Source organism: Peromyscus leucopus, chromosome 5 (genome assembly GCF_004664715.2).
Source record: "Peromyscus leucopus breed LL Stock chromosome 5, UCI_PerLeu_2.1, whole genome shotgun sequence".
NCBI classification, from domain to species: domain Eukaryota; kingdom Metazoa; phylum Chordata; class Mammalia; order Rodentia; family Cricetidae; genus Peromyscus; species Peromyscus leucopus.
Genome location: NC_051067.1, coordinates 39,236,230 through 39,250,394, shown reverse-complemented (window position 1 = coordinate 39,250,394; position 14,165 = coordinate 39,236,230). Strand labels below are relative to the sequence as shown.

Here is a 14,165-nt window from a genome sequence, read left to right as displayed (position 1 = left end):
CAATGGCACATTAACTCCAGGAAAAGATAATAAGGCACTTTGGGTCTCTTTTCTCCCTTAAGAAGAACGCAGTGCAGTGGATCATCTTAATGATTCAAATCTTGTAGCTCCCGGTGATGTCCTGCTAGACAGTGGCCCTCGTTAGCTGTCATCGAGTGCCCTGCGTGTGACAGACACAGAGAGAGGTGCTGCAAACACAAACAGTGTTTCACGTTGCCAAGACTGGGGACGTGACAATCGAATCCTGACAACCGCCGGTTGGCCTCAGTTGTATAGAAACCAAAACAGTTTCTGGAAGTTGACAGTTTAAAAATTCTATTACATGAGGTGCTTCCCTTTATAAATGAAGAACCACCAAAGCATAGAGGCAAGTTAGGGCAGCCAGAGACGTAACTCGGTTGAGATAATGCTTGCCTAGCATCCATGAAGCCTTGGGTTCGATTGCCAGTACTATATAAACTGGGCATGGCGGCACACATCAGGTATCTCAATACTTGGATGGGTGAGACAGGAAGAGATGAATGTTTAAGGTCATCTTTGGCTACAAAGCGAGTTGAAGAACGGATTGGGCTACGTGAGACATTGTCTCAGTCAATAAAGGTGGGATGTGTCTTGCCATATTAGCATGGGTAACAGTGAAGTTAATGCCACCTAGTGTCTACCAAGCAGCCTAGCCTCACAAGCCATTTGGACTCGAATCATTTTCAGTGGGTCCGGGATTGAGCTGAAGAACGCAAAGGAAGTGGCAGAGCCTTGCCCACACAATGACAGGAGCAGATGGTTACCACATCCTTATTTGAAATCTGCTTGGGGCAGACCTGCTCTTGAGTGACCCAGTTCTCCCCATGCTGGTGGGTGTCATGTGGAATGGGCATCCTTTTCTCAGGGTCTCACTTCTGGTCCTCAGAACCTCTGGGACCATGGGCTGAAATAACCTCTATTTTTTTACAGCCAGCCAAGTGTGGGTAGAAAGCAGAAAATGAAGTAGATTCATCTCGAGGAAACGGCAGTCACAGTGCTCTTCAAAAGCTTCTCTGGCATCCTCATCACAGCTAAACATGGTCTATTTTATGATCTTAAAAAATAATGTTTAGCTAGGCAGTTTGAAGATGGATGATTTAAAAATCATCCTCTGCTACAAAGTCAATTACAAAGTCAGTCTGGAGTGTTAGACTTGTCTTACAAAATAAAAATAATAATAATGTTGGGTTGGTGAGACGCAGCTAAAGTCACATGCAGCCCAGCCTGAGGAACTGAGTTCCAGGCCTAGAACCCACATGACAAAGGAGACAATTGGCTTCTGCAAGGAAGGTGCCCAAGGTGCCCTCTGATCTCTGTTTGTGAATGCAAGGCACACGGGCATGCCTACCTCCCACCCCCACATACAAATAAATAAATGAGTAAAATGAAATGAATGAATACAAAAAAGAACGAAATAAATGAATAAAAGGAAAAGTGTCCACTCTTTGGCGACCTTATAAGAAGTGTCCTGCCCCAGCTGATAAATCAGTTGAATCAACAAAGTTTAACTGTTCTCTTTTTAATCTAAATTACCCTTTTCTTTTTATTTGGAATAATTTGACATTGTGTCAATAGGAAGCTAAAGTCTCCCTTCCTTTTCCAACAGATTCCAAAACAACAGAGCCCCCAGCAAAGAGGATGGGACTCCTTGGTAGAGATTGCATTGCATGCTTGCTGCATTGGGTCCAATCCCGGCACTGCAAAATGAAATATAAGTGGAATCAGTTTTCAGGCCTTGTAATCCAAGTACTCCAGAGGCAGAGACAGGAGGAGCATCACAAGTTTGAGGCTAGCCTGGGCTACATAGCATTTGCAGGACAGCCAGGGCAACATTGGGAGACCCTCAGGGGAGGGATGGGGTGTGTTCTCAGGACAGCACAGAGGACGGACTCTGACCTCAGAGGAAAGGTCTACTGCTGAGGGGCTGCCGCCTCTCTCCTCTTCCCTTTTATAGCCAGGCTCACAATATCTTTTCGGGCATTACCCAGACAATCCAGTAAACCAGCACCTCTCACAGCCTCTATCCTGTTGACAAGGGCCTAGTAGGAGCAGCGTTGATGCGCACAGCAGCCCTCCACTGTACCCTTCTCAGACTTCCTGTAAGTGACTATCTCGAGCCCCTCATAGGAACATTGTGTGAACAGTTTCTCATTTCACCTCCAATCCATGCTTTCAGGCAGGAATCGAAAACTTTCTGTATTCCCACAATACCCTGCAGAGAGCTGACTCCGTGTTCCTAAAACACTTCATGATGGACATAAATCTTTACTCTTCAAACTGGCATATTGATTGAAACAAAAGTGGTCATCAATAATTCACATCTTACTAAGAATGATTTTCTAATTTCAGAAGATAAACCAGATGCACATCTGAAGCCACAAAAGGCCAACCCAAGAAGCATGTGGAAGCGACCCAATAAAGTCAATCCTCTCCACTAATCCTCAAGAGCTCCCTGAAGTGTGTACCATCAGCGCGCACGGAGGAGAGAGTGTTTAAATGAACTCCACAAAAATAGTCTCCACACGGAACAGTTTTAAAGCCAAAAGGAAAATAAAATTTTAGTTCTTCAAACGAGACAAACTCATATCACAAGGGCTCATCCAAGCATTTGTTCGATTTTGACAAAACCAAATGCAGCACATTTGGAGCCCAGGGATGGGACAGGCACTTACTTAAGATGAGATAGGGCAAAGTGCAAAGTTCAATTTTGGGGGGGGAAAGGAAATCTAGGCGTTTCATTCTTATTTTATAAGTCATACCCATAAGCATATCATTGAAAACAATGACAGGAGAGGTAGAAACAGACTCCTCTGGTTACCCCATCACAAATGTGGTCCTTTCCGTTAACCGTTCCTCTCTCATCTGACACACACACTGCTAGTGTCCAGTTTCTTTTCTTAAATTAACACACAAAAGTGTTGACTGCTGTGGTCAGTGTTATTTGTTAACTTGACAGAACCTAGAGTCATCTGGGAGTCTGGCCTCTGAGCTGGCTTGTGCAGGGTTATTTTGATGACATCGAGGCACAGCCTGTTCACTCTGAGTGGCTCCACTCCCTGGATGGGAGCCTGGACTGCATAAACGGACAAGGGAATTGAGCCGCAGCCTGCACCCACCGTTCTCTGCGTCCTCATTGTGGATGCCGTATGCCCAGCAGCTGCAAGTCTCTGCTCCCTTAACTGCCCCGCCATGAGGATGAGCCCCGGAACTGTGAGCCACAGTCAGCTCTTCCTCCTCGAAGCTGCTTCTCAGAGTATTTCATCACAGCAACAGCAAAAGAGACCACGGATGCCAGAGCTTCATAGAACTGCTTCGTCTGTCACTGCTCAGCACGTACTTTGTTTACCTGTGCCATCTAGCTTCCTCAACTATACATGCCCCATTTCCCCCTTGCGAACCTGAAGAGTTCCTAGAGAACATCATGCACACATTTAAACATAACTCTCTTTTCTTCCTTTGTCTCTTCGGTCTTAGCATTCCCAGTCATTACAGTAACGATGATTATTTTCCCAATGGTACAGTTCAGTGTTCATCAGCAGGCTGGCCCTAGTTGAGATACAGCTTCCCTGAATTTGCTGCTCTGTCTGAACCCCTCCATAGAGTGGATGTTAACACAGGAGGCGAGGGCAGAGCTGGACTACCCACTTCCGTCCTCTGAGTTGGCAGAAGTGCAGTTGGCTTCTTCAGCCACCTCATCACACAACTAATTCATACTACACTTGCAGGGACAAGCAGGCTCCTTCAGAGCTACCAGGCTGCTGAACCAAAGCATAGGAACCTCTCACAGTAAATGCTGTCATCCCAGTCACTCTCAACTTGTTACGACGGTCCCTGCTTCCCCCACCAAACAACTTCCTTGTGAAAACAATGTTCTTTTCCTCTGTGGCTATTTCTTTACTCAAGAAAAATATAGCCGTACACCTGATGCTGAAGACAGAAAATCCTGAATAAGGCAATAGCTCTGCCCCCAAGCGATGTCAACACAGAGTGGGAAGAGACCTTCACAGTCAACACTAATGTTCGGCCTAGGTTTGCTGGCACAGCCCTATAGTCCATGGGAAGGTGGAGACAGGAGCGTCAAGGCTCTCCTCAGCTGCACAGAGAATTGGAAGCTAGCCAGAACAATAAACAGCCTCAATAAGAAAGGACTCTTAGACTTGCTGACAAGGACAATTACTCAGAGCCGTTTCAGTGGCTACATACAGGGTCACGTTTCTAAATGTTACAGAATGAGGAGGTTAGGCAAGTAATGATCTCCAGGAGAAAAGTCAGCTCAAGAAAGAGTGTTGAGAAAACAGCTCTTTGGGGTCACACAATTCCAGGCCTGACTTTGTGATTTCTTTAATATATAGCTAATCTCACGGTGCATGCACTATACCTAGTAGACAGTATATGGCTGAGTCTACTCCACAGTGGCAGAAGGTAGTCCCTGCAGTAGGTATACAAAGCCTAGAATGTTTACTAAGTCAAAGTTTTCTAAGACCTGGTTAAGAGGGCTTATCAGGACAGGGAAAGGGGAGAATTCAAAAGCAAAAACACAGTATTAATTCCTTAAAATCCTAGATGAAGACAAAACCCAATGCCTGAAGAGCCCTGGGATTTCAGTGTTCCCATCAAACATGGCAGTCTTCCCTTGTTATCTGGGGCGTGGCCACCAGTAGTCACAGAGGGTCTATCTTCCTGTATTTGAATGCCTCAACACTTCAAGGTACATCTCCCCTGAAGCCGCTGAAATGACTCCAGTAGGAAAATAGCTAGTCATAAAATCCCAAGGAATCCCGGAAGTGAAAGGTGGCAATGTACCCAGTGTGTAATGACTCAGATAATTCCGAATGAGCCCCCATGGCAGGGCTAAGCATCCACAGCGCTCTCCTGTGTGCAGCTGCTTTCCACGAGAAGAGGGAATCTGACGGGAAGAACGACCACCAAAGATGATGAGGTTTCGTAGGGCTTTGTTTGCTTAGTTGTTTGTTTTGGGGGGATTGTGTTTTATTGGTTTTTTTGTGTGAGATTAGGGGCTGCCCTCTCAAACAAGAAAGAAGTTGGAAAGACATTGGATTAAGAAAGAAGCCTACATATTGGTATCTCATTAAGGGAAAGGGAGCAAAGGTAGGATGTTAACAGTCTTGTTGCTTTGAAGGTTAAACACTGAAAACAGGGCTGAAGTGATAGCTCAGTGCATGCTCAAAAGTCCGGTTGCTCTTGTCGAGAACCTGAGTTTGGGTCACAGCACGCACAGACCAAGCAGCTCACAGCAGCAGCCTGTAAGTCCTGCTGTGGGCGACCTGATACTTCTTCTGGCTACTGTGGGCACTTACACTCATGAGCACATATGTGCTCCCCCCAATTAAAAATAAAAATAGATCTTAAGAAAAAATTAAAACATGCTAGTAACAGTAAGCTATAAAATACTCAAGCAATATTAGTCCCTAACAGGGGGGGAATTAGATTTTTAAGACCTAGCAAAATCTAAATAATCTTTTTCTTTCTCAAAAGTTCTGGTAGGTCAGACTTTTTTTTGTTTTTGTTTTTTGTTTTTCGAAACAGGGTTTCTCTGTAGCTTTGGAGCCTTTGCTGGAACTCACTCTGTAGACCAGGCTAGCCTTGAACTCACAGAGATCCACCTGCCCCTGCCTCCCGAGTAATCCACGCTGGGGTTAAAGGCGTGTGCCACCACCGCCCAGCTAGGTCAGAAATATTTTTAAAAATTTGTCTTGACACATATTAGTTGACTGTTCCCAATCATGTAATGCATGTGAACAGCTGAGATGTCTAGGCGGGTAGGCTCACTCGGAGATAACCACGACAGGGAAATAGATCCTGTCAGTGTCTCTCGACCCTCAGAGACAAGCGCCTGACTCGATTCTGCTGTGGCTTTCATCCCAAGTTGTTTGTATGTTTTGTTTTTAATGCTTTGATACGGGGTCTTAGGTAGCCCAGGATGACTCAAACTCTGTACACAGGCAAAGATGACTTTGAACTCCTAATTCTCCTGTTTCTGATGCCCAGGCTGGGATTATAGGCCTGAATCATTGTCTTCAGTTTCTGTACCAAGTGTATCTTTGCTATTCATATGTATTAATGATGAAAAATAGCATTTGATTCCATGACTATAAATAAGTCAGCTCTCTTCTTCATCCCCCATCCTGAGCCACCACCTTCACAGTCTCCCAATTTTTAACACTTACGAAGCAGCAATTAAAAAAAAAAAAATCCCTTCAGGTTGTGGCATCTAGGATTCCATTTCTTAATGCAGTTTCTTCTTTCTGCCTCAAATACACCTTCCTCTCTTTCCATCTACTGTGACTTCCCCAAGCCAGCCCTTCTGGGACTGTGCTCTGCCAGCCTCTGCTGAGCGTGAGGAGACAGCGGTGCCCTTACCTGCTGGGTGGTGCTGGTGACGATGCCCTGCTGGAGACGGTAGGCCTGCTCCTGAAGGTATTTTCTAGTCTCGTGATTCCGGAGCAGATAGTTTTCTATCTGGAAATGGAGCACACATATCTCTCAAGATCATATTTTTACTCCTTGGGGAATAAAGTGGTCAGAGAATGAGTCAGTAGCATGGGCCCCCAGTGGCTCTCTGACCCACCACCCACACAGGCTCAGACCCCCCAGCACCTCTCTGACCCACCACCCATACAGGCTCAGACCCCCCAGCACCTCTCTGACCCACCACCCATACAGGCTCAGACACACCAGTACCTCTCTGACCCACCACCCACACAGGCTCAGACACACCAGTACCTCTCTGACCCACCACCCATACAGGCTCAGACACACCAGTACCTCTCTGACCCACCACCCATACAGGCTCAGGCAGCGCTCTGACACTAGAGTGTATCAGAGGTGCTTTTATCGGGAAGATGAGCTTTCAGGTAACTGAAGTCATTGCTGTGTGACTCTGAAACTGACAGAGATTGGCCAGGATTTGGTGGCAGCTGCTGCCAGCTCCGGCTTCTCATTCCTGGGTGTCGTGAGATCAGCAGTTTTAACTGCCATGCAGCTCAGAAGTGATTTTCCTCCAAGGAGAACAATGGTGCCCTCTAAATCTCAGCCTCATCTACACCCTAGAACTGATCAGCACCTGGCAAATTATTTTGAGGAAGAAAGGGAAGAGAGAAGGGCATGTATGGGTGGGGTGTGGGGTGAGGAGGAAGACTGGGAAAAGGGAAAGAGAGGAAGAGGTTGAGGACAAGGGACGGATGGGATGAAGGGAAGAAAACATGGATGGAGGTAGGGAGAAAGAGAGAAAGTGGGAAGAACAACCATAAAAATAGTAACTTTGGTATATTCTAACTTTAATAAGCTATCAAATTTTCATAGTTTCTCAAAACAGGTCAGATTTTATTAGAGTCCCAGCAAATAAGAAAACATAGTCCTACACAAAACAAGAAACCCTGAAAACTGGGAAGGCACAAATTATAACCAGATGGAAAGGAAGTGTTTATGAAGATCAATAGACATGGGATGGGCACTCTGAACAAGAGTGCAGGATGAACTAGTTAGGATGATGAATGCCTAAAAAGAGGGTTTTCACTGGACGTGGTGTTCAAAGCCTACAATTTCTATACTCTGGAGGCAGAAGCAGAAGGATCACTGTGAGTTTAAGGTCAGCCTGGGGTACACAGTGAGTTTCAGGACAGCCTGGGCTACATAAAGAGAGCCGTCTCAAAAAATAAATATACTTTCAAAGAATAATCTGAGGGGCAGTGGCTCAGTTAATGGAGTGCTTACGTAGCACACATGCGACCCTTTGTTCAATCCCCAGCACCACATAAACATGGTGGTGCATGCCTGTGATCCCAGCACTGGGCAGGTGGTAGCAGAGGACTCAGAAGTTCAAATCTACAACCACCTGGGAGATGGGCTTCTGGGCATGCCTGTGGAGGATATTTAAGTTACTGTTAATGGATGTGGGAAAAACCATCTCAGTTGTGGGCAGGACTATTCACTGGGCAGGGGATCCAGGACTGCATAAAATGGAGAAGGTGACCTGAACACAAGCATTTTTCTCTGCTTCCTGACCTCTGAGGTACTGTGAGCAGCTCTCCGAAGTCCCTATGCCTATGGCGTGCCCGTCATGGACTATAGCTTGGAACGATGAGCCACCCTTAACTCTTTCTCCCTTGAGTTGCTTTGGTTGGAGTGTTTTATCACAGCAACAGGAAAAGAAACTAAGACACTGGTTACAAAGTGTTGTATGTGTGACTGCCCAGTAAGTTTACACACACACACACACACACACACACACACATACACACACCTTCCTAGAAATATTAGCAGCTACAGCGTAAGAATCGACCGTACACAGTGAAATCAGAAAAGACAAAGCCCAGATAAAAAGGCCAAGCTGAGCTATCTGAGACAATGTCTCAAAAAGAAAAAAGATTTAAGGTGGGTAAATTGTGCCATCTTGGTTTATTTTTCCCTTCTTTATTGTTTGAATAATGTGTCTTAACCATTTGGCTTTTAATTTGTCACTGTGGTTCCCTGGTTAAGAATGTCTAATAACTGTGAAGCTCTTGCTGTTATTACATTTTCATTTTCATTTTCCATATGCTAAAATAACTACTACTCAATAGCAATTAGGAACAATTAAAACCCAGACAGTGATTACCTGCATCCCAGGAAACTAGAAAGCGGAGCCAGAGCTCCTTCCCACCCAACGCAGCCGAGGCAACAGGAGGAAAGAAAGCTCCCTCCCCCTCCTAAAGCATCCCTGACACCCGGTGCAGACCCCGGAGCCGGATCACAGGGCTCCTCTCACTGCCTCCCAGCAGCCACGACTTGCCAAGGTGACGCAACCACGGGAAATGTTCTGCTACAGAGGTTCCAAAAATGACAGACACTTGAGGCCACCCAGCCTTGGGTCCTTTGCTCCGTCGGTCTTTTCACAGCTGGACTCACACTGGGCCCAAAGCCGGAGAGCACTCTGTTCATTCAGGAGGCTCATCTCGCCCAGATGTGGTACAGACAAGGCGGCAGGGCCTGTGTTTCCAGACCTTTCCCAAGGCCAGCCATCCTGCTTCACAAACCAAGTCAGGAAGGAGCTTTATGGTCTTGTTGTTGTTGTTGTTGTTGTTAAGAAAAATAATATGTGAAGTTTGCTTCTTTTTGTGTATGTATGTGTGGTAGTCTGAATGTAATTGGCCCACATAATCTCACAGGGAAGTGGTACTATTAGGAGGTATGGCTTTGTAGAGTGGGTATGGCCTTGCTAGAGGAAGTGTGTCACTGTGGAGGCGGGCTTTGAGGCTTCCTATGCTCAGGATACCGCCCACTGTCTCAGTTGACTTCCTATTGCCTTCTGATCAAGCTGTAGCCAGCACCAGGTCTGCCTACACACCAACATGTTCCCTGCCATGATAACAATGGACCGAACCTCTGAAACTGTAAGCAAGCCACCCCAGTTAAATATTTTCCTTATAAGAGTTGCTGTGGTCACGGTGTCTCTTCACAGCAATGGAAACCCTAACTAATTCAGTGTGTGCACATGGTCACGTATATACAGTGCCAGTGTCCACATACGCCAAAGGTCAACCTGGAATGTCATGTCTGTGTCACTCTCCACTTCGGTGTTTGAGACAGTCTTTCTCTCTGGCCTGAAACTCAACACCTAGGCTATGAAGTGAGTACCAGGAACCCTCCCATCTCTGCCTCTCCAGTGCCAGGATTAATAAGAACATGCCACTACACCCAGCTTTTATGTGGGTCTGAGAGCAAACTCAAGTCTTCACGTATGTGCAATAAGCACTTTACTGACTGAGCCATATCCCCAGCCCCCCAAAGCTTGTTTCTGAAAATAAATTTAAAGGGAAGAGGAATTACAGGATCCATGTGTCTTTGTTTGAAGTCATGACCTATTACTACTGAACTTAGCAGGGTGAGATTTCACTCCACACTACATTCCAGAATGAAGATGTGAACCTATCTCCTGGGGACTAAGAGCTCAGAGCCTGGTTAGGGTCACACGAGGAGGAGCCAAAACAGGTATTGTCCCAGTGAGGAGATGGGAGCAGGGGCAAGATGGAGGAGGTCCAAACCCAGGGATATGTCTCCAGACATCTCCAGAGGCAGGACTTACACAAGAGGAAAAAGTCCTGGATCAAAGTGAAGGAAATCTGCATTTAAAAACAATTTACAAAGATTGAATATATTTTTGTTTATAGAAAAGTTAAAGTAGATAGAAGACTGAATCTAGCTGTCAAGATGAAAACAGGTTCAGTTGAGCATGAACACACAATAAATTCAAGGTACAAAATACCCATGCACCCCATCCCCCAACACACACACATACACCGAAACCCACAAGCAAGCACACTTCTACTCTCCTCACTTCGTTTGGGCCGTTTCATACATTCCAGGCAGGCCTCCAACTCACTAGAGGTAAGAGTGACTGTGGCGATATATGGTGCACCCTAATAAACTTGCCTGAGGATCAGAGGGCAGATCCAGCCACTAGATTAGACAAAGAGGTCAGGCAATGGTGGCACACACCCTTAATCCTATCACTCGGGAGACAGAGATCCATCTGGATCTCTGTGAGTTCAAGGCCACAGTGGAAACAGAACCACACACGCCTTTAATCCCAGGAAGTGATATCTGGGTAGAGAAAGGTATATAAGGCGTGAGGAAACAGGGACTCATTCTCTTTAGGCTGAGGATTTCGTAGAGGTAAGAACTAGTGGCTGGCTGTTCCGCTTCTCTGATCTTTCAGCTTTCACCCTGATATGTGGCTCTGGGTTTTTTTTTTTTTTTTATTAAAAGACCATCTAAGATTCGAACAACAAGTGACCTTGACCTTCTGATTCTCCTGCCTCACTCTCCCAGCATGCACTACCACTGGTTGTTTTCTGTCTTTTTTAAATTTTCCTCTGTGGAAAGTGTATCTTCATAGGGCTGCTACCTGTAACAGCCCTATGTTGTTTTTATTTGTGCTCTTCTTTTTTTTCTCTCCCCTCTTTGTCTTCCCCAAAGATTTATCTGATTTTTATTTTTCTTCTCTTCTCCAGCATATCAGATTTAGAGAATGAGCATTTATAATCTACAATTCAAAGCCTGAAATATTCCAAAATCCAAATTTTCTAAACACTGGCATGTTGTTCTAAGGTGGAAATTTTCATATCTGACCTGAGGTGACGGGCTGTGGTGAGAACACAAATACACTAAACACAGTTGAAAACTCCCTGTTGGGCATGTGCACAAGATACATATAGACATACATAAATTCATATTTGGACCTGGGTGTTAACCCCACAGAATTTCATTACACACCAACAAACATTCCCAAGTTCTACCCACCAGAAAAAAAAAATACCCATCTGGAAACATTTCTGGTCAAGCGTTTCAAGTATTCTTTTTTTTTTTTTTTTTCAGTGTTTGTCTTTATGTCCACAATACAAGTTTACAATACATTCAAGTCTACTTTCAAGTAGCATTACACATTTCATAAAAAGTGCAATCCCTTGTCATGAGGGCTGCTGGTCTACCTCCGTCCTTTCTCATATGCTGTCACTTGCTTCATGTCACTGTGCACTAAGATACCCAGTCACCTTGCATCTCCACACTGTGACATCTAGTCATCTCCCATCTCCACACGGAATGACATTTAGTGACCTGAGGTCACCACAGCTATGATCCCCAGTCGCCTCATATATCTCCACACATCATGACTGACATCCAGCACACTGGTGCTAGTATTTCATTATGGAAGCAGTCCTCTCTTGGAGCAGTTTGAACTAAGAAAATTAGACTTTATTTTGCCTTAATTCCCTCTTTAGTGCTTTAACACTCTCTCTATGCATCTGAAGAACTTGCATGCAACAGAACTCAGTTTCTGTCTTTACTTCCCAGCTGGGCTTGGTAATGGGTGCCTGTACTCCTAGCTAAATTCTTAGTGCCCTTCCCTTCCATTTCCTCATCTATACAGTGGGGAAGAAACTGAAACATCTCATTTGCTATTTTAAAGACTGCACCCATGTTAATGTATGATAAACATTTGAATGGTGTACCTCATGCTCATGTATTAACATATTTGTTAGATGTCCACTAAACATAATTAGGGTATAACTTAATTTTTCCTATTTACATAATATATGTATACACACATGCATGCACACATACATATGAGAGTGTGTATGTGTGTGAAAACTAAAGTTCAGAAGAATTAAGTAATTACTGGAGGCTACAAAGTTGGAAAAAGTTGGGGGTTTTGTTTATTTTTTAAGATAGGGTTCACTCTATAGTTCAGATTGACCTTGAACTCAGAGAGATCTTCCTGGGAGTATAGAGGTGAGCTACTATACTTAGGTAAGAATTGGTTTTAAGGTCATATATTTCAAACAATAATCTGGGATAATTTCTTTTGTCATTTTAGATCTTTCCCTGCCACTTCCTATTATTCATTTTTATTCAAAATGGTTAAGAAGGATCTAAGCTAATTGCAGAGAATGAAAAATTTGAAAACCACATGGGCTTTTCCTTCAAGAAGCTCATGGTCTGTGTGGTGGTTTGAAGCAGAAATGTCCCCTGTAGGCTCGTTGAATACTTGGTCCTTGGCTGGTGGTGCACCCGGGGGAGGTTATGGAACTTTGAGAAAGGGGAAGCCTTGCTGAAGGAAGTACATCACTGGGGCGGAAAGCCTTGAGGGTTTATAGCCTTGCCTGACTTCCTGTTCTGCTTCTCTGCTTCCTGTGTATGGCTAGAAATGTGATCAGCTTCCTGCTCCTGCCTCCATGCTTCCCTTGCCTGTGTTTATGCCTTCCTCTCCACAATGGACTCCATTCCTCAGGAACCATAAGCCAAACTAAGCCCTTTTTCCTTCAGATTGGCTTTGGCCATTGCATTTGATCACAACAACAGAACGTAATGAATAGAGTCTGTCATGTGAGGAAAGCCCAGGAAGGCCACTCTGTCAGGGGAGTGAAAGTGCCCCCAGGAGTCACTGTGGTGCTCTAAACACTAGATTTCAACTCAACAGCCAAGCACAGCAGTGTAGAAAGAGCCGAGTCCTGACCAGAGAAAGGCCATGGTTCTCAAACGTCAACGACCAGAAGAACTGGTGCAAACAGATATTAAATCTTTCCACGGATTCAACATTGCAGTCCCTTGAGATGGGACGGAATGAAAAGTTAGAGCTGGTAATAGACAGAGCAGGAGGCAGACAGAAGGCAGATCCTAGATAGAACAGCATTCTATGTTAGGGAGACCAAGCTTTATTTATCAGAAAAGCTGCCAGTGAGGGATGGCATGAAGGTTTGCCATAAAAGATGGTGTAATTCTAACATGGAAAAGAGACAGGGGTTACCAAATGTGGCAAGATCATGGTGGGAGATAAAGTCTTGAAGAAAGGTATTGTATCAACACAGGGGCAGGAGAAAGAGCAAAGAGCTTTAGGCTACATAATCTGGCAAATGGGTGGCCCACTGGCTAACAAAGATGTGAGAAACAAAAAGTCAGGTTTGGGAGCCTGGCTAGAGGATGGTACCATCAAAGAGAGACAACAAAGAGGGAGAAACTCTAGAAAAAGCATCAGAGTAAAAATGGAACTTATGAGCACATCCTAACTGAGAGGAAACATAGCCATAAAAAGCAAAGGATGCTTGCAATCCTGTCCCTTGATGGATGAAGGCAGAAGGACCAGAAGCTCAGGTCATCCTCCGACACATAGTGAGTCTGAGGCTACCTTGGGCTATAGTAGACCCTGTTTCAAAAAACCAAAAGAAAAAAAAGCACTCTGAAAGATGAGATATAGGAAAGCCATAGAGCAAAAGATGTCTTAGCTCCCCACATTCTCCAAAGATGGGGAGGTGTCTACATTTGGACATGTTGATATTATAAGAATGTTACTGTATCTGCCTAAAAGTTCATGTCAGATTTCAGCCTTCATTATTTTTTCCATACCCAGTCAAAAATTATGACAGTCATAATCTTAAGAATACATGGTTTTCAAAAGCTTTATGTTAAAGTCACAGTCATATGTCCAGAATAAGTATGAACACAATTCAAATATGAGCGCAGAGTTCTTGATACCTTCTGTAGGGCCTCTTCTGTCTTCTCGGGGTTTGTTTTAAGAGCTTGGGAGGCATCATACATAGGAATGGGCATGAATCTCAGTGTGTAGTTCCTGGAGAAAGGAACAAAAA

At 44.7% G+C, this 14,165-nt stretch overlaps 1 protein-coding gene across 11 annotated transcripts in view; it reads right to left on the bottom strand.

Annotated features, from left to right (window-relative positions):
- Positions 1 to 14,165, bottom strand: part of Carmil1 (capping protein regulator and myosin 1 linker 1) — a 299,648-nt gene that overhangs the window by 69,923 nt on the left and 215,560 nt on the right. For all 11 annotated transcript variants that reach the window (XM_028880526.2, XM_028880554.2, XM_028880547.2 and 8 more), the window contains 2 exons: positions 14,053 to 14,146; positions 6,403 to 6,501 (listed from right to left, as the gene is read on the bottom strand). In XM_028880526.2, coding sequence (XP_028736359.1) covers positions 6,403 to 6,501; positions 14,053 to 14,146 — 193 coding nt within the window. The remainder of the gene's footprint in view (positions 1 to 6,402; positions 6,502 to 14,052; positions 14,147 to 14,165) is intronic.